General features: G+C 39.0%; 3 protein-coding genes and 2 pseudogenes across 3 annotated transcripts; 1 reads left to right on the top strand and 4 right to left on the bottom strand.

Moving 5' to 3' along the window:
- Positions 1-317: 317 nt before the first annotated feature.
- Positions 318-2,022, bottom strand: LOC141833590 (AAA-ATPase At3g50940-like). Its single transcript, XM_074721068.1, has one exon. It carries the CDS (start codon positions 1,922-1,924, stop codon positions 488-490), a length of 1,437 nt encoding a protein of 478 aa, XP_074577169.1. The 5' UTR covers positions 1,925-2,022; the 3' UTR covers positions 318-487.
- Positions 2,023-5,021: 2,999 nt separating this feature from the next.
- On the top strand, positions 5,022-11,827 carry LOC141833244 (CRM-domain containing factor CFM3, chloroplastic/mitochondrial-like). The gene is given in 10 exon segments (XM_074720642.1): positions 5,022-5,115; positions 5,117-6,442; positions 8,171-8,621; positions 8,707-8,837; positions 9,997-10,341; positions 10,455-10,611; positions 10,699-10,991; positions 11,090-11,149; positions 11,254-11,325; positions 11,532-11,827. Coding segments are annotated over 10 exon segments (3,024 nt in total). The 5' UTR covers positions 5,022-5,025; the 3' UTR covers positions 11,631-11,827.
- Positions 11,828-11,901: 74 nt separating this feature from the next.
- On the bottom strand, positions 11,902-13,577 carry LOC141833245 (AAA-ATPase At3g50940-like; annotated as a pseudogene).
- Positions 13,578-14,594: 1,017 nt separating this feature from the next.
- LOC141833956 (uncharacterized) lies at positions 14,595-19,443 on the bottom strand (annotated as a pseudogene).
- A 77-nt stretch (positions 19,444-19,520) lies between these two features.
- LOC141833438 (putative magnesium transporter NIPA9) lies at positions 19,521-25,291 on the bottom strand. Its single transcript, XM_074720885.1, has 9 exons — positions 25,128-25,291; positions 23,739-23,837; positions 23,090-23,219; positions 22,466-22,554; positions 21,716-21,772; positions 21,547-21,605; positions 21,132-21,252; positions 20,550-20,698; positions 19,521-20,306 (listed from the first exon to the last, which is right to left on the bottom strand). Exons 1-9 carry the CDS (start codon positions 25,236-25,238, stop codon positions 20,084-20,086), a joined length of 1,038 nt encoding a protein of 345 aa, XP_074576986.1. The 5' UTR covers positions 25,239-25,291; the 3' UTR covers positions 19,521-20,083.
- Between the last annotated feature and the right edge of the window lie 5 nt (positions 25,292-25,296).

Below are 25,296 nucleotides of genomic sequence, written 5' to 3'. Positions count from 1 at the left end.
GTAAAAAGTGGATCATGAATTCTAGTGACCAGTTTTTAACATGGATTTTTTATGGCAATCTTTTGCTAAAATCAGGATGAAGGGGAAGAAGCCTATCTAGAAACATAGAATTGTAGCAAAATCTACCCCAATATCTAGAAACATACAAGGGCCAAGGCGAGGAGGAGGATGTTACCGACTGAATTTATCAATTGCCAAAATACTTGTCAAACAATTAAAGCTATCAATCATCAATTGTCTTTTCCTTGGAGCGATTGGTCAACGAACGGTATAAAAGTTCTGGTTATCCTTCTTCTTCCATTAATGTTCATGTGGTATAAAAGTAGAGAAAACAAAGTCTGATTGATTAGGAAGGCAGCATCGATAACAACGTGTCTGTCACCAGCATCATTCCTTTCCTTGATCTTCTATACGATAAAATTTCACACGTAATTTGGGGAAACATCCTTCTCCTTTTATTTTCCCTTGACACGCTCATTTATCAGCCTTAATTTCCTTGGCATTCTCCGTGTATCTCCGCCGCTGAGGCGGCCGCGGCCTCCCGCTTGCGCCGCCGCATCTCCATCACCACCTCGTCCATCGCGGCGTCGGCGCCCTCTCCCTCCGCGTCGCACCTCATGAACACCTCGGCGACGTCGGCAGGTGTCATCTCCACCTCTCTCAGCAGCGCCTCCGCCTCCGCCATCCGCGGGTGCTCCTCCCCCACCTCCAGATAGTTCCTCGCCAGCACACGGAATGCCGCCGGTCTGCAGTAGGAAAGGTGGATCTTCCTGTCCATCCGCCCCGGCCGGAGCATCGCCGGGTCGAGCCGCTCCGGGTGGTTCGTGGTGAGGATCATCAGCCGCTCCCCCACGCTCGACGACCAGAGCCCATCCACGAAGTTAAGCACGCCAGAGAGGCTCACCGTCGAGAACCTGGACCTGTTACTCGTAGGCGTCGGCTCCTCCTCTCCTGCTTTGGCATGTTTTTCGTCCTGTTTTTTCTTCTTCTTTCGATCGCTCAAATCGAGCGAGCAATCGGCGTCCTCAATCACGACGACCGACTTGGGCGTGGTGGAGGCGAGGAGGCGGCGGAGGGCAGTGTTGGAATGCACGGCCGTGAGCTCGAGGTCGTACACGTCGAACTCGAGCATGTTGGCGATGGCGGCGATGAGGCTGGTCTTCCCTGTTCCAGGCGGGCCATGGAGCAGGTAGCCACGCTTCCAGGGGCGGCCAACGCGAGCGTAGTAGTCGCGGCGGTCTACGAAGCGGAGGAGGTCTCCCCTGATGTCGTCGCGGAGGGCGGGGTCGATGGCTAGAGTGTCGAAGGTGGAGGAGTGGGAAAAGGGGGCCGGAGACCAGAGATTGCGGCGGTCGTCGCCGTAAATACTGTCAGCGCGGTTGGTGAAGAGGCGGCGTTGGCGGGAGGCGATCGCAATGCGCTTCGCTTCCTCGAGGACATGGGGGATGTAGAGTGAGCGGACGGCGTGGCGGTGGCGCTGGTGGAAAGTGAGCTTGAGGGAGTGGTGTTCGGCAGGACGGGAGCTCCGGCCTGAGGGGTTGGAGCCGTCGGCTTGTGCGACGACGACGGACTTCCACTGGAGGGGGATGCCCTGGAAGGAGTCGTAGGTGGTGTGATAGCCCGGCAGGGAGGCGGCGGGGAGGGGCGAATCGCGGATCTTGGTGAGTTTCACGACAGCGGCATCGTCGAGGCAGCGGGCGCCGAGGTAGGTCTGGGCGGCACCGTAGAGCTCGTTGGTGGAGCAGGTGATGTCATCGTACTCCTCGATGATGATGTTGGCGTCGTTGTTGAAGCGGGCCATGAGGTCGCGCAAGAGGAAACTGATGAAGCGGTGGAACTCCGGCGGTAGGAAGTCGCGGTAGGCCGTCCTGAGGAAGAGGAGGGTGGCGAAAACAGAGCCTATGGAACTCCAATCCCAAGCCATGCTCCTAACTAATTTAAATGAACTCCCCCAACTCACCACTCCGCCTGCCTCTGAGGGCTCGATATGTGATGTGAGGAAGAAGAAGCGTAGGATAACTGTAAATTTATAACGATTTCGTTACCATGTTTTTGTTATTTGAATTTACAAAGAAAATGGTAGTCAATTACGTGTGTCAGATAACGTCAGTCCTGATGACGTATTGATGCAGAAGGAACGATTGAATAATAATAAATAATAATAATAATAAATCAAAAGAAATTAAAGAATATTAAATATTGAAAAAATAAAATGACGGTAGTAATTAATATCTTTTATTTAGATAATAAATAAAAATTAATTATAATTTTTATACATATTATCTATATTTATATTTTAAAATTTTATTTTTGCATTTATTATTGAGTCAGATTGTTAAAAAGGGAGTTTTATTATTAAAAAGTGTTCTAATTTATCAAAAGTGGTTCAATTTAATTATGAGTCTTTTTGACTTGTAGTCGGTGGAAGGAGTTCAAAATGGATTCATCTTCCTGCATCTTTTTTAGTGCTCTTGATTTGATTCGTGGAACTTTCGCGTGACTTTTGTTAGATTGATTGACTAATAAAGTTTGATTTCGACATGCTGGTCGGCTTGGCCCGCTTGCTTTGCTTAAGTCCTCTGCTTTGCTTAAGTCCTCTCCAGATGTCCAGCATCCTTTGATTGCGTTCCCCATTTGGAGGAAAATTTCATAGATTGATCTTGCATCCTACAATTCATCTACAACTTCAACTAGCAGAGGAGATGTGCCTCGTAACCAGATATTCTTCTAGCTTTGGACGAAAATGAGATGGAAAACAATTACGGAATATTGATGCTTTCCCATGATCAACCATCACATGGAACAAAGGGTAGCTCTAGTTGCCTCCAGAAAATAATTTAGTTGATTACGACGGAATAAAATTGTAGAAAAGGATAAGAGTTCAAATTTCAATGAAGTCAAGATAATATCCTCTTCCGTCGTGGTTAATTACAGTTTTTCAATTTACCTCTTCACATATGATTATAAAATTAATTGTGTGAAACCGTTGAAGTGACAGATTCCACTTTCACAGAAAAAATGAGCTCTAGCATGATAATAAACCGAGGCTTATAAGACCATCTCCAATCGATACCCCTTTACATCAATTTAGTGTAAAAGGGGTATCAATTATTCTCCAATGAAGAGTTTTAATTTTGCACTAAAATGATGGTGTTGCACTGTTCACTTGTACCAAAATGGTGCAAGTATCCGTTTGAAACCCTTTGAATAAATTAATTTAATTTATAAATTTTATATATTATAAATTTATATTAGTTATTAACTTAAATAAGTAATATTTAAAATATTTGTTATATTACTAAGATTATAAATATTTTAAAATTTATAATATTGGTAATTTCATAACAAACACACAATTAAATATTTAAAATTTTAAAATGCATAAATATAAAATACATACCCAGCATACATAATATTGGTATTTTCAATGAAGTGTTATTTATTTTATGAAAATATTTAAAATATTTCATCTTAATTATTTATAATTGTGTATCATCGTTAAATAATAGTATGTCTACTATATTATTTCCATCTAAAATTAAGATTTATTTTATTATAATTAAAAATATAATAGTTATTATGTACCATAAAATATTAATTTTAATAATAATTATGATCATAATAAAATTAATATGTATGTTAAAATTAATATATATGTTGAATAATAAATTATAAGATGAAAAAATAGAATATTTTAAGGAATATTTTTTTTAATGTAGGAAATGATGTGTATTGGTTAGAGTTGAAAAAAAATTTAATATTGAAATGACACTAAATTAATGTTGAAAATACATCCAAATAGATTTTGTGCTAGGAGATTATCTAAATATCATGCCAACTCATTCGTAACGGGTGAGACATTGCGTTCTGCTGCTGCAGACTGCACTGCTGCGGTGGTTTCAACAGCTCCAATGAGCTTCGAGGTAGGTTTCTCTTCCTCTTCTTCTCCTCCCACTGGCTACAGTCTGCCACAACCAACTCCATCGGCCTGCATTCTCCAGTTTCCTCCTCTCTCTTTCTTCCCTGTTTCTTGTATTCTTCTTCCTGACCAATTGACCAGCACCACCTCAATATGCTGAGCAGAACCACAGGCACATCTCATTTTGACTGGAGACTAAAATCCAATCAAACTAATCATACCTCAAAATATTCAACAATAACCAACCAACCATAGCAAAGAGGAACCCAAACCAAACTCGAGGAAATTGACACAGTCGATACCTTCTTAAAGACCAGAATCTTAGATAAAATCGTTTTTATTTTTTACTAAATCCAATCAACATCTCCATGAATCACAAAGGAGGACCCTTTTTCGACTTCCCTCGATCTTTTCATGAGCAGAAATGTAGGCGTCGGGATTGAAGACAGAAAGGTGAGATAGAAAAATGACCTCCGACGGCAAAATTAGCGGTGAGCAGGAAGGGCACGGTTCGGTAAAGGAATCCCCTCTTTGCTGCAGCAGGAGGCGGCGGCGGCGGCGGAGGACCATGGCGGCGTGAATGAATTGGGTTTACGATAGAAGGAGCTGGGTTTCGCTTTACATGGATCCTATCCAAAGTTAGCCTTTTTAATGTTTTGGCAAATTGGCAAAATAATTTTCTTTAAATGCCAAAAAAGTTAGCATTTGAAATATGGCTAGAAATCAAAAGTGCTTCATTTGTTTTGATTATCCTCTAAAATTAAAAGGGTCCATTAAAAAAATTAAAAGGATACTCTATTACCCTCTACAATTATAATTAAAATGGTATTAAAATAATTTTGATCAAATTAATTATGATCAATATAATCGAAATATGATAAATTTAATTAAGTTAGAGAAATTTTAAGTTAAATTGTAGCAGCAAAGATATTACATTAATATTGAAATAAAAAATAGTCTAAAGAAATTGATGATGATGATAAAAAATAAAAGCCACTGAAATTCTGGCTCATCCTGAACTGATGGGCCGTGGATATGACCCGGACCGGGATTTGCAACTCGAGTATTATCCGCACTACACTCAGCAACCGGCCACTCTCATGTCCATGGCGTTTGCCTTGTTCCCCTGGAACCCTCCCTATCTGCTCTCTCCCCCTCCCCTTCTCCTCCCCTCTTCCTCCTCCTCCTCGGTTCGCCGCCATTTATGTAACTCAAAGATCGATTCTTCTCCGTTCCGATCTCTGTTGTTCGGTAGCTCGTCTCTCAGCCGAGCGTATCCGATTCTCCCATGAGGAATCCCCGGAGGAGGAAGACCCGGTCGAAGTTGAAAAGGCGGGGAAAGATGTGAAAAACACGAGAAAGAAGAGGAGGAAAAGAAATCTGAGGCCAAGTTTCAACGCCCAGACTCTTGAGCGATGGTCCGTGAAGGTTTCCTCCTCGCGGTCCACTTTCCCTTGGCAGGATCAAAAGATCGAGACTTCTCTGAAGTTGGTTTCTTCGGGAACTCCCTTTGATCAGTCTCTGGATGACTTTGGGGCTCCCGTGATCGAATTTGGAGATCCAGATGAGAACTTTGATGAAGAGCGAGGGAAAAGGAGGTTGCACTTAGTCATTGAGAAGTTAAATGCTGCCGAGGATGAGAAGCGTTCAGATTCTTACCTATCAGATGACTCTTTTGGGAACTCTGTTGACGCAATTCCACCAATGGCGAATCATATCATGGGCATTCCTTTTGGCATGCAGTCGAAGTTGGCTCCTTGGGCACACGGAGCTAAGCATGGTGAAGACGGTACCCGTTCTCGTTATAAAAGTGAAACTTTAGTAAAGAATTTTGAGTTTGGCGAAGACGAGGTGAAGCCTAAAGAAGCAAATTTTGTGGATGATAAGGGTGTAAGATCCAACTATGGTGATCCTATAATTGTCTCTCTCAAGGAAGAATGCCCTGTCCTTTCTTCTGACATGGACACTCCAAGCTGCCCAACAGTTAGTGTTTCATTTGGAGAAGAGAGATTCAGTTCTCAGCAGGCTGATTTAGACTTCAAAGTTGCGGGCAAGTCCCCAGTGAAAGATGATACATTGAGTGGAGGGAGAGATAATTGTGTTAGAGAAAGTGTTGAGAGGTTCAAAGACCCTAAGGCCTCAAGTTCCTCCAATGTTGGTATTGGTTTTTGTGTCTCTTCTGAAAACTCTGACTTGAAACTGGTGCCTAATTCTAGATATAATGACCTTAGCTTAGCTAGTTCAGTGCGTTTCCCATGGGAAAGCGAAATTGATTCCAGGGAGGGTGAGCAGTTGCAAAGGAGCAACACTGAACTAGCAGAGAGAACTATACCAGAGCCGGAACTGCAGAGACTGAGAAATGTTGCTTTAAGAATGAAAGAGAGGATGACTGTTGGACCAGCAGGTGTGACTGAGGCTGTTGTGAAACACATCCATGAGAAATGGAAGGAGGTAGAAGTCGCTAAGTTAAGGTTTGAAGGCCCAGCCTGTCTGAACATGAAGAGGACACATGAAATATTAGAGGTTAGTTTTTCCTTTCTAAACCAACTATGCCATAGTGTGAGATAATTATAATTGTTTCTTTGGTACGGTTTCATTGAAGATATATCTTCTTAGCCATGAAATATATGTGTTTTGATACCTAAGATCTATGCTTTATTATGAAAATGTTAGTTGACTGCAGCTAAAGGAATTAGGGTGATAGGAAACAAAAAATGAATCAGAACATGCTTAGTGGATCACCATTTCACACTAACATAATGTTTTCATGCAAATGTCAGAAATTTGATCCATAAATGTCATAATTACAAAGATTAGATATGTAGCATTTGAAGCAACAAGAATTAATTAAATTATTTTCTTGGTGCTTTAGTAGTGGCTTTTAAGAATGACAGACGTCAGATTAGATATCAACCTCTTTCTCTCATATTTGCATGTGTGTGCTCTTGTATCGGTATGTGTTTATCTTTGCCTGTGAATGATGGACCATCTCAACTTTTTGAGCAGCGTGAATCATATTATCCTATCCTTGCTGGCAATTTTTTTTTTAAAAAAAAAACTAGTCACCAAGAAATTTATTTGTTAAATGCTTCCTCAGTTATCATATATGTCAAGTACCGTACAGAACTATTGAAGTTGTTTTGTTTTTCTTAATTTAAGGTTGTCTATCTTATAGTTGTAATTTTCAAATGAGTCAGCAATATTCTAGGAATGAACTATCTTACTAGGGCTCAGCTACGAATATGCAACACATGTAGATCTATGTGTGACACAACTATTTCTAAACAATTTTAGATATAATCAATAGGAGTGTCTGGTGACACAGGTACGAAGGGAGTAGATGAAGAGTCAAGTACCAGTGTGAAGGAATACTTGAATAGTTCAGATTTCAGATTGCAAATTTTATCAATTCTGCAGCTAGTTCATCTACAAAAACTACTTTCCTTCTTCATTTGTTGTTGGAATTTTGCATTTGATTAAAGTTTAATTCATCATGGTTAAAGTTGAAAAGCAAATCTGCTATTATTTGGTTTGTTAGTTTGTCTTTTTGCTGAAACTTTAGGACTTTAAAATTCTTGCTTAATGGATCACATTGAGGTTTTATAGGTGTTTGTAGGGATCCTAAAAGTTGGTTTTTAAGATATATTTTATTTTTCAGTCACAAGGTTTTCAATTGGATTTTTTCCATAGTCAGTCTTCTTTATATCCACTGTTTATGTTAGATAGAAATGTTGGTCATGTTTTCTTGAAGATATCAGGTTATATGTGCTTCTCTCATTTGACAGCTCAGTTTCTGTGCTATACTTTTCCATTTAAATGAAATCAGCATTTTAAATTTTTTAAAATGGAATTTTTTTCTGCTTATCCTACTTGATAGAATGCCTGATACCTAGTCAAAAGCCTAGATGGACAAGTATACATTCAGTATATTTCTAGTAACTGACTTGACAGCTTGCACTCTTTTACATTATCCTTCCTGCTTATCTTAGGAGTTAGGATCTTGATGTCATCCAAAATATTCTTCCAGCTCATTGTTCCTCTTATTAGTAGTCTGAATAAAATGAATAAGATCCTGAAATTATTGTTGTTTTTATTCGAGGAATATTCATTTTTGTTGTAAATGTCATGGATCTAGTTTTCATCGGTCAAAGAATCTTTTTATTAGCACACAATTTCCTAACCTTTTAGTTCTTCAGCCCCTTTATTTGGCATCTAAAAATGACATTTTTATGTACTTCAATATACCTGCAGAGGAAAACTGGAGGTGTGGTGATTTGGAGGTCTGGAAAGTCAGTTGTGCTATATAGGGGAATGGCTTATAAACTTCCTTGCATCCAGACCTACTTGCAGCTTTCTGATTCCAGTTCTTTCGATAATCCTTCAGTGGGAGACTGTTCCAATCTTATTGCTGGCAATCAAGCAGAATCTTTTGAAACTGATTCTGCCACAAATCAAAACCTGTCTAAGGGATTGTCATCAACAGCTTATATTGACAGATTATTGGATCAGTTAGGGCCACGTTTCAAAGATTGGTCAGGTTGTAATCCAATTCCAGTTGATGCTGACTTGCTGCCTGGTCTAGTTCCCAGTTACAAACCACCTTTTAGACTTCTTCCTTATAAGACCAGAACATCTTTAAGAGATAGAGAAATGACGGTTTTGAGAAGGCTTGCTAGAACAATGCCTCCTCACTTTGCTCTAGGTATGATATTATCATAAATTCTTGCAAATAAATTATATTCTTTTATAATCTCTACTGAAATATCAATATTTGTCCATTTGTGTAGGAAGAAACAGGCAACATCAAGGCTTGGCTACTGCTATCGTGAAGTTATGGGAGAAAAGTTCCATTGCAAAGATAGCCATCAAACGTGGCATACCAAATATGTCTAATGGGATAATTGCTGAAGAAATTAAGGTGGAGAGTGAGTATGATATGATTTATATTGGTATGGGTTAAAATTTTCTTTTTTTACTCTCCCTTATGATTATTAATTGATTAATTTGCCAAGTCAATTTGCTATTCCTTCAAAACCCTATGATCATTTTTTTTTTTCCTTTCGCTGTTTCTTTATCAAATACTGTTGAAGAGTTTACCTTTCTCTTTTCCTCTGTCGGTGCAGTTTACAGGCTTGATAATTATTAACTATAGTGATATAAAGGTGAAGCTTGATTGCTTTTAAAAGTTAAAACAATTTTGTTCAACAACATTTGCAACAATAATATCTGCAAACTATGCTAGGAAGATCAAACTATTAAAAGCGAGTCATGATACTTTGTGTATCTTACAGAGTAATTGTACTTGTTTTCCATGTCCTTTTGTATTAACTCCTGGCTCAGTACTACATGCCCTGATAATATTCTGTTTTTCTCCTATTTTGTGTAACTAATCAACCTCTGCTTGTCTTTGCATTATTTGTACCCACTGTAGTGCTGCTCAAAACAAATTGTTAAACAAAAACAACAGTCAATGGAAAAGAAGTGAGATCTGAAAGAAGATTCAGAAATGATTCTCTACCAAAGTGATCTATCCTTCACCTGCATTTATAATTGTAGTGAAATGAATTGAATCAATCAGCGTAGAATATGATGTGAGGCATAGAGGGAGATTAGAGGAAACTCTTGTTACTATAATAAAAAAAATGATTTATTGTATTTGAAGATTGCTAGTGATATAGATTTACATAGAGGTCAATAGAGGGATAAGATCCATGCAAACAATCTCAAATAGTCGGGACAAACTTGGCTTGTTGATGATAATGATGATTAATAATTCTAGTATATGGTATGTGATCCTCAAAGCTGTCATGCCAATAGAGCATTTTGAAAACAGGGTACTTTCTGTGTGTAATGCTTACAAGTTGTGTTTGGATTTAACACTAGCACAAAATGCTTGAATAATTATTGTACTCATTATCTGTATGGTTGTTCTAGTAATATGCTCGGGTTTAACATACATAAATTAGTAGTTACTTATAATTGTGTGCATATAATTTTTAAATATGATGAAATATATCTCTTTCTTCTTGATTACAAGAAATAGCAAAATAATTCTTAATTCCCAGCTTTATCTGCAGAAATTGACAGGGGGAGTACTCCTTTCCAGGAACAAAGAGTATATTGTATTCTATAGGGGTAATGATTTCGTGATACCTTCAATTAGAGAGGTTCTAGTAGAAAAAGAAAAACTAGCAACCATTAAACAGGATGATGAAGAAGTAGCTCGGCTGAGAGCATCAGCATCAGTTGCTGATGTCAAAAGTGATCAGGGTTCAGTTGCAGGTACACTTGCAGAGACTGTGGAAGCCAAACACCGATGGGGAAAACCATTAAACCCTGAGGAAAGAGAAATGGCGAAGATGAATATTGTTTTCTCTAAACATGCATCTCTAATTCGGTATCTTCAGAGAAAGCTTTTATTTGTAAGTTATTCTGGAATGCAAAAACATCCTCTTGTATCCTTATTTTGAAGTTATATTCTCATTATGAGTATTCAATTTAATCACTGTCAGATGTCATTCTTTTCTGATATCAGGTCAAATTAAAGGTCAGGAAGGCAGAGAAAGCTTTGTCTAAGGTGCAGGAATTCCTAGAGCCGGCAGATCTTCCAACTGATGTAGAGACTCTTACTGATGAAGAGCGGGCTTTGTTCCGTACAACTGGCCTTAAAATGAAGGGTGCTCTACTTCTTGGTAATCAGTGTTTTCTTTATTTTATTTGAAATGTTGTTTATATTACTGATAACAACATAATCTTATGTTTAATGCTAAAATATTTAGGGAGAAGGGGGATTTTTGGTGGCACTGTTGAAAACATGCACCTGAATTGGAAAAATAACCAACTGGTCAAGATTCTAGTGAAGGGAAAAAACTTTCAACAAGTAAAGCACATTGCAATTTCTCTTGAGGCTGAGAGTGGTGGGGTGCTGATTTCACTTGATAAAACTACTAAGGGCTATGCAATTGTCTTCTTTCGCGGCAAGAATTATCAGCGACCTCGAATTATAAGGCCCAAGCATCTCTTAACAAGGAGACAGGCATTAACACGCTCTATAGAGCTCCAGAGGCGTGAGGTACGTAATATCATTGCATTTATGCACCGCACTGCTCTTTCTTGACAGAAAAATGCACTTATTAAGCCTTCTCTAATGCAATATTTGCTAACTTTCAGGCCCTGCTTCATCATATTTCCAATCTGCAGGAGCAAATTTGGATGTTAAAATCTCAATTAGTATGCTCTTTCGCTTATCTGGTTCCATTTTTATTTCAAAGTTTTTATCGCTTCATGTTTGTGTCAGATTGTTGAGAACATATTGGCTCTTATTATGTTTTTAGGATCAAATGAAAGGTGACGACGATGCAAATCAAGATTTGAATCTGCAAGAAGATGATGAGGATGAGGTGGAGGTGAGTTTGCAGATCGTCATCGTATGTGTTCATTTGAAAAATACGCCCTGAAATTTGAATTTGTCGACTCGGTCGCTTATAAGTATGCAATAGATTGATCATGCGTTGTCGTAATGCAATAGATGAGTAAAAAATGGATCATGCGTTGTCGTAATGACTAGTTTTTAACATGGATTTATGATGGCAATCATTTGCTCTGATATCAGGATGAAGATCAGGATATGAATGAAGGGGAAGAAAGAAAGAAGGAAGCCTATCTAGAATCATACAACAGCGAAGGCGAGGATGATGATGTTTCCCACTGACATTACCAACTGCCAAAATACTTGTCGAGCAATTAAAGGTATCATTCATCATTTGTCTCTTCCTTGGAGCAGCGATTGGTCAACCACGTCCATTAACAGTAGTTCGTGTTGCGAAATGCTTGAGTCGACGAACGGTATGAAAGTAGTAGAGAAAAGAGTGTCTGATTGATTAAGAAGGCAGTATCGATATCAACGTCTCTGTCTGTCTGTGTGTCTCTATCCTTGATCTTCTTTTATGCGACAAAATATCTATCTGACGTCACGTACGTAATTTGGAGAAACATCCTTTCTTTCATTTTATTTTCCTTTGACACGCTCATTTATCAACCTAGGCATTCTTCTCCTTGTATCACCGCCGCTGAGGCGGCCGCGCCCGGGCCCTCTCGCTTGCGCCGCCGCATCTCCAGCACCACCTTCCCCATGGCGGCGTCGGCGCCTTCTCCCTCCGCGTCGCACCTCATGAACACCTCCGCCACGTCGGCAGGTGTCATCTCCACCTCTCTCAGCAGCGCCTCCGCCTCCGCCATCCGCGGGTGCTCCTCCCCGGCCTCCAGATAGTTCCTCGCCAGCACACGGAATGCCGCCGGTCTGCAGTAGGAAAGGTGAATCTTCCGGTCCATCCGCCCTGGACGGAGCATCGCCGGGTCGAGCCGCTCCGGGTGGTTCGTGGTGAGGATCATCAGCCGCTCCCCCACGCTCGACGACCAGAGCCCGTCCACGAAGTTAAGTACGCCAGAGAGGCTCACCGTCAGGAACCCGGACCTGTCGCTCGCCGGCGTCGGTTCCTCCGCTTCTCCTGTTTTGCCATATTTTTCGTCCTGTTTGTTGTTCTTCTTCGTCTTTCGATCGCTCAAATCGAGCGAGCAATCGGCGTCCTCGATCACGACGACCGACTTGGGGGTGGTGGAGGCGAGGAGGCGGCGGAGGACGGTGTTGGAATGCACGGCCGTGAGCTCGAGGTCGTACACGTCGAACTCGAGCAGGTTGGCGATGGCGGCGATGAGGCTGGTCTTCCCTGTTCCCGGAGGGCCGTGGAGCAGGTAGCCACGCTTCCAGGGGCGGCCAACGCGGGCGTAGTAGTCGCGGCGGTCTACGAAGCGGAGGAGGTCTCCCTTGATGTCGTCGCGGAGGGCGGGTTCGATGGCGAGAGTGTCGAATGTGGAGGGGTGGGAAAAGGGGACCGGAGACCAGAGATTACGGTGGTCGTCGCCGTAAATAATGTCAGCGCGGTTGGTGAATAGGCGGCGTTGGCGGGAGGCGATCGCAATGCGCTTCGCCTCCTTGAGGACGTGGGGGATGTAGAGTGACCGGACGGCATGGCGGTGGCAGTGGTGGAAAGTGAGCTCGAGCGAGTGGTGTTCGACAGGACGGGAGCTCCGGCCTGAAGGGCTGGAGCCGTCGGCTGGTGCGAAGATGACGGAGTTCCAATGGAGAGGGATGCCCTGGAAGGAGTCGTCGGTGGTGTGATAGCCGGGGAGGGAGGCGGCGGGGAGGGGCGAATCGCGGATCTTGGTGAGGCGCACGACGTCGGCATCGTCGAGGCAGCGGGCGCCGAGGTAGGTCTGGGCGGCACCGTAGAGCTCGTTGGTGGAGCAGGTGATGTCATCGTACTCCTCGATGATGATCTTGGCGTCGTTGTCGAAGCGGGCCATGAGGCCGCGCAAGAGGAAACTGATGAAGCGGTGGATCTCCGGCGGTAGGAAGTCGCGGTAGACCGTCCTGAGGAAGAGGAGGGTGGCGAAAACAGAACCTATGTAACTCCAATCCCAACCCATCTTCTCCTCTCCTAATTAAAAGCTCGATATGTGACGAAGAAGAAACCTAGGATATCTGTAAATTTATAACGGATTCGTTACCATGTTTTTTTTTTCTTTTTTTAAATTGAGAATTACGAATTACGAAGAACTTAGTAGTACACTACGTACGTCATATAACGTCAGTCCTGGTGATCTGTCGCTGTAGTAATAACAACTGGAAAAAAATAGAGATAATTTTAATCAAAGCTATCCTATAACAATGTTTTATGAGTTGTTTTTTGAGATACATGGTGCCATTTTATTTTATTTTATATTTTCAAAATGAGAGATGATAATGAATAAGATTAAAACTGCATGCACGATGGAAAGAATTAACAGTAGATGAGTAATTATGAGTCTTTTTCAGCTTTAGTTGTTGGAAGGAGTTCAAAATGGATTTGGTTTCTCAGGCTGAGTCATCTTACCGCATCTTTTTTTACTGCTCTTGATGTGTATTCTTCTTGGCTTTTCTTTCAGAATCACTCCGATAAGTGTAGATCTTTCTGCGTCGGCGTGTTATCCGGCCTGATATTTGTTGCTCGCTGTCTGATTTCTAAGTTGCTGGTCAGCTAGCTTGACTAACAAGTTTTGATTTCGACATCAGCTTGGTCCACTTGATTTACTCAACTACCCTTAATCATGATTTTACCTTTATTTGATTCTGACTTCTACTTGTCATGAAAGAATTAGAGGAGAATCTAATTCTAATTTTGAGAATCTCACCCCAGTAAGAAAATCAACAAAGAGGGCTCTAGATCTCTCCCAATGATTTTATTTTATTTTTAGTTGTGCCAACTCTAGAATCTAATATTGATGCTTTCCCATGATCAACCAGAAAAAAAAAACAACACTGATACTTTGCTATGACAGGAACCAGAAAAAAATTAAAGATGCTTTCCTATCCAAATTACAAACAATCTCTCCCGCAGGAACTGAAAGTAACCAACCACTAATTGTTATATAGGTTAAACTACTAATACTGCATTCTTCAACTGACGAGTAAGAAATATGTAATGGAAAGTTAATACAGCTTAAGAGTCTTTTCCTGTTTCTTACACAAGATGGTTGTGTTGCTAACAAATGGGAACAGCGATAACTGACATCAATAATGAGAGACAAGTTCAATGCATAAGCCATTCTCCCATCTACACAAATCGACTCTGACAGCTTAATGATGATTCAACAACTTATTGGCCACTATCTTAGTAACTAAACCAGAATAAAGAATGCAGCTAATGCTAATAATAAAATGGGTCATGCATGGGTTTTTCCAAACACAACAAACGATGGTGAGCAAGAGCCAGCACAAACTGGAACTAACACAAAACTTTCCATCAGAAATAAAAACGAGACTATCAACAAACAGTACACAAGTCAAAAGCTATGCCACAGCGGTAACCTCTTCAACTCCTTCTACAGCTGTTGCAAGCCAATTAGAAGCAGATGATTGGATCTCAGGTTCCATTTGCAATTCCAAAGATATGGGAGTCACTGCTATCTGAACCATGTAGGAAAGGGAAATGTTAGATAGTAGAAGCATGAAAAATATGGTGTGATGAGGAAGCTGCCAACACTCACATATCCATTATCCAAGGCTCTAAAATGCAAAATTTTCATCCTTGGCTTCTTGCTCCTTATCAAGAAACTGCAAGCAAAAGAAAATTGACTTTATTACAAATCATATTTGTACACCAGTAACAAATAGGATTCTGACAAGACATTTTACGCAATGTCAAGCAAAATACTTTATGCACCAATCTATATAAGCAAAATGAGTCATATCTATTAAGACTCCAAAAACTAAAGCTTCCGCACAGCCTCTTTCTGAAGGTTTACTATAAGAAATAAATTTAGCACAAAATTTTTAAGATTAACTATTACGTTGTACTCATTCATAACCTAATAAAACAAGACTACCTCTAGTCGAAAGTACTTCTTCACGGCTTTTTTCTGCACAGCTTTTCCAGTGTCTGCAACTGATTCTATTTCTAGAAGTTTCCTTTGAAAAAAAAAATGATAATCCCAGTAGCCACATCTCTGGGGTGGTCGGCCCGGTCCCACGGAAGTTTCCCACCGACCACCAGGGTAAATCGGGAAGCGCATACGGCGGCCAATCCAGATGCCCAACATCCTTTGATTGTGTTCCCCATTTGGAGGAAAATTCCTGCAAATACGCCGTAGCTAGGGATCGAACCGCGGGTCCCTGAGTTACAATCCGGATGTCCTACCGTTGCACCATTGCCCCGGGGACTAAAAGTTTCCTTTGAGAACCAATGCGACGTGCTGCTCCCTGGAAAGCACAAATTCATCATGCATAAAGAAACCCATTTAATAGTGGAAACTGCTAGAAATGTACTTACGGCGCAGATGCATCTCGGCCAAGCTGGGCAAGCTGGATACCAAGGCTTTGTTGCGTCGACATGAACTGCCCAGGATGCCTATTTGCTGAGACACCTTGCCAGTTTGCAGCTTTTCTCCAGAGGCTCAACCTGGTTAGTTTAAAGCCCTGCCGAACATTGAAAATAGAATCTTGAGGAAGTAAAATAAAACTCTAAACTACAAAGAACAAGAAAAATGTGTAAACAATGGAAAACATACAGGTACAACTATTGGATGGTGCACTTTCAATTTGCCTTTTTGATCTTAGGCTGTTTCAACCAAAATCAGTACACACCAACTAGCTAAAGAAAGAGCGCATATATGAAAAGCTTTTAGCCCCTCAGTCATGGAGATCCGTAGGATGAAGCACTAGGCAGAAAACAGTCATTTAGAGAAAAGATATTAACAAGCAGATCATCAGAAGCTTGCAGCACACTCACATGGAACAAAGGGGAGTTCTAGTTCCTTGTCTGGTTTATGTCACTGTGATCATGATGAATGAACTGCGGCTTATAAATATCATGCCATCTCACTCGTAATGGGTGAGACATCACGTTCTGCTGCTGCAGACTTCTAGGTAGTGATTTCAACAGCAACAGGTTTCTCTTCCTCTTCTCCTCCTCCCACTAGCTACAGTCTACCACAACCAGCTCCATCAGCCTGCATTCTCCAGTTTCCTCCTCTCTCATTCTTCCCTGTTTCTTTTATTCTCTTCCCGACCAATTGACCAGCACCACCTCAATTTGCTGAGCAGAACCACAGGCACATCTCATTTTGACTAGAGACCGAAACCCCACCACAGAACGAGACCTCGAACCTTGGATTGAATTACCATCTTGGAGAATTGTAAATATACTTCATTTTTTATTGTTAGGAACAAAGGTGGGCTCTGTTTCCTTGTCTGATTTTCTCCAATTGTGATTATGATGAATCATGTTCCACCTTTTGTCACTAAAACTATACTCCATTCAACGTGTGTAATGCATATGCTAGCACACAAGGCCACTTAGGATGGTCGAAGCAAATTAAAGGGCATCAATAGCTAACAAATCTTAGTAGGTCCAATGGCTTTTTGAAATCTTCGCAAATCCCATTTTCATCCTATCATTCCTACTCAAATACATGTAAGCATTGATGCTAACAAACATAAACTATCATTTGAACATTCATTCAGATAACCGATCCTTTAGGCATCATCCTACCTCTCAATTATTCGGAGGTTATTGATTAAAAGGTCCTTCATTCAGATAAGTGCAGACTGTGACAAGATAACCAATCTTCTCAACATATTGTATTTAGTTAAAAATAAATTGTCATTCAATAGAACACCCAAGCCAATATTTAAAAAATGTATATGTTGCTTATAATGAGGCTCTACAATGATATTTAGGATTGGTATAGATTCAACGAGAAATTCCAGCATTTTGTCAACATCTTAATCCTAGCTAAATTTAAAGATCAGCACAAATCCAATGGGACAAACATATCCATGTGAGTGTGTTGACTGTGAGAGATTCATGTTGTTCTACAATATTAAAGACTGTGAATCAATAGCTTGGATATTTAATTTATTTTACTGTCAAAGACAAATTTTGAAGCCACTTCTCTTTCAGAAGATGCCCAGCAAAAATTTTGAAACGTACATGAAGTACTGGCCAACTAGAAAAACATTTGGAGTATGTGCGCTTAACTACAACGGAAATTGTAAGGTAGACAGATACCAAGACTACTAATGCATGCTAAAATCAATTAACTGTATAGAAGAAAAAAGGGATATAGCACCAAGGTGTACTGCATGCAAGTGTTTTCTTTGTTCATTTAATTTTCTCCTTTTCTTCAAAAAGGGGCATACTTAAACACATGATGCCGAAATATACTAATAAAGAAGAAATGCCTACATGTATTTAGCATGAAGTTTGAAGTACGTACCTAAAAAACAAGACAAAACAAAACAGTAATGATAGACTTAATTTATCTATAAGAAACCTTGTTGGCAGGAGTAGTGGGTATTTCTATGTTAAGCAGACAATTGTTTGGAAAAGTGCCTTTATTAATGTCTTTGAGTGCTGCATTTATCAGTGGCAAACAAACATCAGCAGCATCCTTGAAATCAGTTTCTTTGCTTTCATCCTTTTTCCTAATAATAATAAAAAAAACTCTCACAGGTAAATTTTAAGGATTACATCAAAGCAAGATAATTTAAAGAGAGGATTTTTTACCAATTTAAAGAAAGTACAAGAGAAGGCACTCCACTCGACAAAGCCTCTCTAGCACCAGCAACAGCACCCGAGTAAAAGCTGTATGAAATCTGTAAGGTCAATAATATACTTGGAAGAAACTAAAAATATGAAACACAAGTAAATCCCAAAGGATATATGCTAGAAACTAGAGAGAATAAAGAATTTGAGTTTGAAACATATGAAACATCCACAAACGAAAATGAATTACTCACCAATGGTGACCACAATTTGTTCCCTTGTTAATTCCGCTAATAACCTAATAAATGAACCATACAGGCATACAAATTCAAAAAGGAAAAATAATAATGAAAGGATCTCGCCTGCACAAAGCTTGAGCCTCAAGTTTACCAGAGCAGGCTTCGACCTCGAGTATAGTGCACCAGATAAAGCTAAAGAGACACAATCAGCAGGAGAACCTGGCCATGTAAGTTTACTTCTTTTACAATTGTTCAATATATAATTTCTTTCTTTTTATCTTGAAGGTCATTTTTGACATTGGAAAGATGCCAATTAATGATATATTTTCCAATTACTCATCTAACGGTTCCAGAAAAAAAAAAATAGTCTAATGAAGTTAAATCATGCTTTGTAGCAATAATAAGTTAGATACAGATAATTAATTGAAGAAGTTTTGAGCTAAAAAAAAACATAATTGAAGATACCTGTGATCTCAAAGGCTCTTAATCAGCAGATGTTGCTGCAACTGTTTGATACATGGTAATTGAATGACCGGATAAAGACTTGTCCCTTCAATACAATAAAATTATTAATATGCGAACGAGTATTGCAGCTTTTACATTGTGGGCAACTTAATAGTATCGTTTTTGTTAAGCACCAAAATAAGAAACACTCAAACTTACAAATTTCCCAACAAAAGCCAGTGGAAGTTACAACCGTGAAATTTATAAGGTAAGAAATTTATATATTTTTCTGAAATGAACGGGTAGTTGAATAAACCAAACTCAATAAATGAACAAGGCAATTCAGAAAAATAAATCTTGCTACCCAAACGGCAAAGTACTTCCTGTACAACCGAAAAGAGAAAACAAACAAAGTGTAAGAACCAAATCAATCAAGAATCAATAATCTTTATGGAGGGACACAGAAAAGATTGGCCGGAAAATATAAACTTTTCCACGATACTATTCGAAAAAACTGGGAATCAGGATAAGAACCAACAAAACAAAGCGAAAGTCAGAAATCGCATAGCTGAGTCACAAAAGAAACGGGCACGTCATCAATCAAAAACAAACTATCAAACGGGCACGTCATCAATCAGGATAATATTCCTTCACCCGCCAGCCAACTTCCTGAGCAACGTCGGCAGTTAACCTTGCTCGCCGGTAACCGGCAGGAGCGTTACAAGCGGCTAGTTGCTGACCGCTGAAAGTCGGCCATTGATGATGAATAATTAATTTTTTTTTTAAAAAATATGACATCATCATCATCATTAAAACTTTACCTAACCCCTTAACTTACATAACTGAAAATTGGAATTTAAAATGTAATTTTAAGTCAACTACAAAAGTACAAAATGAATGATGCATTTATCTAAGATAAAAAAAAAACACAGCATTAAAGAATCTGCTTCAACTTCTGTATCTGTGAGACCAATTCAGTTTAAGATCCTCTTGTACGTTTTAATTGTTACAACTAGTAGAGGTTCGAAATAAAGGATTCTTTATTTTGAGTATCTATGGCAGAATGTCAACTTGGCTCTCTGTTTAATTTATGGAAGCATTCACTTCGACAACAAAAACTGCAGCTCGGATTTTGTAGTTGTAGTTTCTTGTTTAGACCAATATCATCTTCAAGGGATACAAGCCTTGACCACTTAGTTCCCAGCTAATCCTTTTTAGTATAATACAAACATAATTCACCAGTTAAATACTCGAGAAGATCATTGGAAAACCCCAAGACTAGCCGATCCATTTAGAGAATTTCACACGGTCGATGCCGCATTTTAAAACTTAAAACTGAGCTGACCAATGGACAAGAAATATCATGTCAAAATGTTGTTGAATTTCTTCAGGCAACATTAGGGCTTTGTTTTGGCCGGAGATGTTATCAGATGATGCAGAGTTGATGTATGAATAATTGCACTCGGGCTAGTAGGATCTTTAGTTCGGACTGAACCAAACCGTCTGAGACTGTGATTCCTCTCGAGGTTACTTTTGAGATTGCGCTGCCAACGCCGAGGTAGAAGCGAAATCAATCGAGACGAACTCACGAGCAGTATTACTCCGAGAATGATAAAGAGCCTGCAAGAAGTGAAATAGAAATTCTCACTCACAGGCCAAATTAAATAGTCCTATTCTATTTGATTTTATTCTAATGGCAAAATCTAATCACCACTATACTAGAATGCTGCAGAATTTATTCTGTTGCCGAAGAAGAAATTGAAAATGAAAAATCGGATTCAAGGATGAACTATACAAAAACAGTGGTGGTATCGGCGGCAAAGAAAACTGGTATACATAGCTGCATCTAACTAAAAGCATTACCATCCTAGCAAGAGAGACATCCGAGCAACTGGAGAAGAAGGCATTTGCTCACCCAGAGCAATCATACCAGCCAGAACACCAGTAACAATCGCTGCTACAGCTGCACATGTGGATACCACGATAGCTCTTCCATGCTTTAGACCTCGGGTCTGTCAGACTTCATCCATATTAGACTGACTAGTTAAATAAAGAAATTTCAAATTAAGCATCAAGCTTGTTCGATTTCAATGTGCCAAATCAGAATATATGGAACCAAACACATCGTCATTGACTACTTTAAGAATTGTGTAAAATGAACCAGCCCGAGTGGGAAAAAAGAATGCATATTATTGCATGAGATATCACCTTCACCACCTTAGACAACAAGCTAAATTACTTGACATAGCCAGTTTGAAATTACTGGACCTGAGACGAGGTAAGGGAATGCTCGACAAATGATCACTTGAGCAAAATCATTATAGCAAGGGATATCATCACATAGAAAAGGATAATAGGGTTTGGAAATTGAACCGATTGATAAATCTGAAAGCATGTTAAGTCAAAGGATAATATCATAAGAAAATAACACATAATTGCAACTACCTGGTAAACAAAACCAGTGGCACTGAAGCAGAAGCTAATGGAAATGCAAATAGGCAGCATCAAGTTTGAGAAGCCCTGCTCCGCAAGTACAAAACCCATTTTTGATATGACAGATGCCAATCTGCAAGAATATAATCTATTGTTAGCATTTGCTGATTGCTAGCTCAAAGCCAAGTTCAAGAATCAGACGGTTTAGTCTCCCTGTATCCTGCAAATATTACATATCTGTAACAAGAACGTTAAATCCAGTGGATATATTGTGGTATCACTCTCAGCTGGATAATGTCAAACAGCAATTGTCTTAAAGGTCTTAAGAAAAAAAACTCCATAGAGGATAATATTTATATAACAAGGAAAAAATATATTAAAAGTAATCATCATGTACAAGAGCATGAAAGGAAAAAGGGGCATTTACCCAAACAGAATGCCAGACTCCAAACCAAATATAATTTCTTCAATTACTTCAGAATGCATCTGAGTTTATAATAATGACATCAGACACATCAGGCGATATGGAAATCAACAGGAAAAGAAAAGACAAAGAAAAACAAAGACAGTGGTTTATTTTTTGGGTAAAACTTTACCAGCTCCTGCTCTTGCCTTTGACTCTTGTAGATGCGAAGCAATGCATTTGAAAGTGCCTGGATTTCCATATAAAACAGTAAAATATATTTCCAACTATATGTTTGATGATAAGATGTAGTCGTGCAAACAAAATCACTATCTAGATTCTTCTTTGTGGCAAGATTGAGTCCCAAATACCCGGTTAAAAAGTTGTTTTTCATTGTCACCAAACTTGCACTATAATAGGAGGAAAGTGTTTAATGTTTTTGTGATATGTAATTTGCTTCTAATGCACAACTCACTAGGGTCTTAAATTGTTCAAGTGTATAGTTTAGAAGTAAATTCAATAGGCTTGACATGTGGTCAACCACTAGGCTCAGCCAAGTCAATGTTCAATTCAACATGTGGTCTCATCAATTGACCCACCAGTCCAACTACTGAAAAGAGACACAAAGCTCAATCGATTCAATCTTCAATTAGGTCGTCATAACTTCCTTTTTAAATTTTGAATGTCAGAAAATACAATATTATTAAAATATTAAAAATGTTAATAAGAAAACTTTCACAAGAGAATTGAGGGAAGGAATTCCACAAGACCAACATCATAATTTAGAATACTAACCAAATAAATTTGTATAATTTTGAGAAAAAATGGTAGTTTTAATCATATGAAGAGAATTTAGAAACACAAACAGTTTAAATCATTATTGTCGGATTTTGTCCTACAGAACAAAACAAAAAGTTGGTAATGTACAGAGCATGATACCTACAAACAACAAAGCAACTGAGAAGCCAAGCAGAGGTAAGCGGTAAAGAGAGACTGCAGCAATACTTTGCTCCTCTCCTCCAAAGCCAACTCCTGTAATAATACAAGGAAAAACCTCTACTAATACAAAAATCTTTTCCTAAACAGTATAGACCATATGTATATACTGGAAGATTCTACAGATATACGTAGACACACACACACACACTAACAAAAGCTAAATGTCATCCTTAACAACATGTTTGTAAATACTTGAATAATACTTATCAACATGTCAAAAATGCAATGACTTCTATAATAGTATGCGATATGCATCAAAATTTTGTATCAAAATTGTGATAATCGAAGGAATGAGATGCAACTGTTCAAACTTAGGTAACTTAGGTATAGTAGTGAATCTACTGCTAAAGTAACAAGAAACAGACAATATTTGACAAATTAGATGGTTTTTTATTCAATCGATTTTCTCTAACTCCAGACTCAATTCAACTTTCGGTCTCATAACTACAATCTCAGCAGGCCCACATGACAGTACGTTATGAGCAACAAGAAGGATAACTAATTTGTAACTTGCAACCATCTTCATTGAAACAAACCAGTAGGAGCATTCATGTTGTCCAAGCATTACCTATTGTGCCAGCACCAGCCAGCGTAATCGCTACCCAATCAAGAACATTCATAACTTCCTTGAGATAAAAATGAGAGAAGACACACAGTATAGCAAGCCCACAACCAGAGACAGGTTGTATTACAGAGACCTATAAAATAATAAATCATAATTAGTGTCTGCAAAAAAAAAAAAACAAACATCATATGACAATCCTCAAAATTCAAAAATCTGATATTATAATGTTAATGAGGATTCCATCATCATGAAAATCTCATGACCAAAAATCAGCAGTGAATTTAATATGATATACCAACAAATAGTTGAGAAGAGAAATAATTAGTAGGAGCAGTCATTAGGAAAGAAAAACTAAAATAAAAAGAGTTATTATGATGTTATTTAATTTTCAAATGATCCAAGTTCTGATAGTATGTGCACCATTATAAATTTTGTCTAACCAATTATAGAATAAACTAAGTCACAAACAACATAGATGTTTCCATCTTTCCGTTGACAAAATAAGCACTTCATCCATTTTTGAATGAACACAACCTGTACAAGTGTTTTTTAATTAAAAAGTAAAAAACTACATGAAAAAAGACACAAAGACTAACATCAAGAAAGATGATGATAATGAAGGAACATTAATTTAATACAAGAACTAACTCACCGGAGCTTGAGACAAAGCCCTCAACATCAAGATGGCCCCAAATATATCCATGAGAAATCCTATCACCCACAGTTTATTCAAAATGTATGCTCTGATCACCTAAAAATGAGGTGGGAAAGCATTAAGATCCCATTTGGTTAAAGACAACATTTCACTCAAAAACTAATGAAGATGTCAACAATCAATGAACAATGCAGCTGAAACTTGAAATTCACATAGGAAGAAGTAGAACAGAAGAATATTTTTACCCATATCTTACAAAAGGAAAACAAGATGTTTACACATTGATGCTAGAAATTTTACCACAACAGAACCAATCAAAACAAGATATACAACTATTTCACAACTAATAATTGGCATCTGACACCTAGATAAAAAATAATAATCACTAGCTCACTATTTCATATTGAACTAGCGGGCAATTTTCATGCCATAATGGCCTTTTCTTAAGCTTTATAAAACCTACTCCTTGTCTTTATAAAATTTAGAATATAGTCCATCAGGACATCCCATGGTATCAAGGATATGGATATTACTGCATACAATTCCTCAAAATAATCAATGTATGGGTAAACTAAACGCACAGCAAGAAGACAATTTAACAATTAGATAGGATTTCAATATCTTACAGTTAGATAATTATTGAGAATGTGCAATGTGTTATCAAGAAACAATGCAAGCCACAGTCGAAATTCACAGCTTCATATGCCAGCGCAGAAGACCAAGAGAGGTTGAATTGGACGGCTAAAAAAAGTACAAAGAACCAAAAAGGACACTTAACAGTCTTCTTCAAGCATCCGTAAGACTGTATAAACTACCGATTGGAAATAACTGGTAACTAAGACAGACCATTTTAAAGACCGTAGCATGAAACAGATGTTTGTAATTTGGTCAATGATACTTTTCATAGGAAAACAAATGTTAAACCAAACTCCGATGGAATAAGTAAACAGGGATATCTATCATAAAAAGTTAATGTATGATCTGATGACAGTGATGAATTATTATTAGCATGGAGAATAGTTCATACGCACAGCTCAACAATCTCGCAGCATGATCGGATATAACAACATTCATTTCTAGCAAAGCGATCGCACTACAGGAATTGACGCTCCATATCCATATCTCCCACCACTAAGGCATTCAGAACGAAAAAGAAAAAAAAAATAAAACAAGCATCTTTAATGACTATTTCAGAGATCTGACGACGCATGCTTTGCTACAAGATAATATCAACCCAAACAGCAGTCAGGTCAATGTTTTCATGATTGAACTATGCAATCGCAATCAAGCGCTGAGGTCAACGGGGAAAAAAGAGGGAAAAAAAAAAGAAAACCAGGCTCGATAGGGTTCGACGAACAGTATTGGAAGGCAGAGGAGAATTCGAACCTTGAGCTTGAAGGAGAGTGGAGGGAGGATGACAGTGCCCTTCTTTTGGAGAACCTTGCCGATGTTGTTTCCCGCCGCCGCCACGAGCGTCAAACATATGGATTCCCACATCGTCCCTCTCTCGAGCTTTCCCCTTTCTCCTCGGCAATCATCCGCCAGCAGTTCCGAA

This window comes from Curcuma longa, chromosome 8, assembly GCF_044706935.1.
Source record: "Curcuma longa cultivar G26 ecotype Majalengka, Jawa Barat chromosome 8, ITB_CL_G26_1.1, whole genome shotgun sequence".
In the NCBI taxonomy this organism is placed as follows: Eukaryota; Viridiplantae; Streptophyta; class Magnoliopsida; order Zingiberales; family Zingiberaceae; genus Curcuma; species Curcuma longa.
The sequence above is the reverse complement of the archived record's forward strand: the minus strand, read 5'-3'. Positions and strand labels throughout refer to the sequence as shown.

What these genes read in the sequence shown, in the direction of transcription:
- LOC141833590 (XM_074721068.1), bottom strand. Translation starts at nt 1,924, where the DNA reads ATGGCTTGGGATTGGAGTTCCATAGGCTCTGTTTTCGCCACCCTCCTC.
- LOC141833438 (XM_074720885.1), bottom strand. Translation starts at nt 25,238, where the DNA reads ATGTGGGAATCCATATGTTTGACGCTCGTGGCGGCGGCGGGAAACAAC. An exon ending in CACTCTCCTTCAAGCTCAAG is followed by an intron (nt 23,838 to 25,127) that starts GTTCGAATTCTC and finishes CCTCATTTTTAG; the next exon opens with GTGATCAGAGCATACATTTT. An exon ending in CCACTGGTTTTGTTTACCAG is followed by an intron (nt 20,699 to 21,131) that starts GTAGTTGCAATT and finishes GAAGTCTGACAG; the next exon opens with ACCCGAGGTCTAAAGCATGG.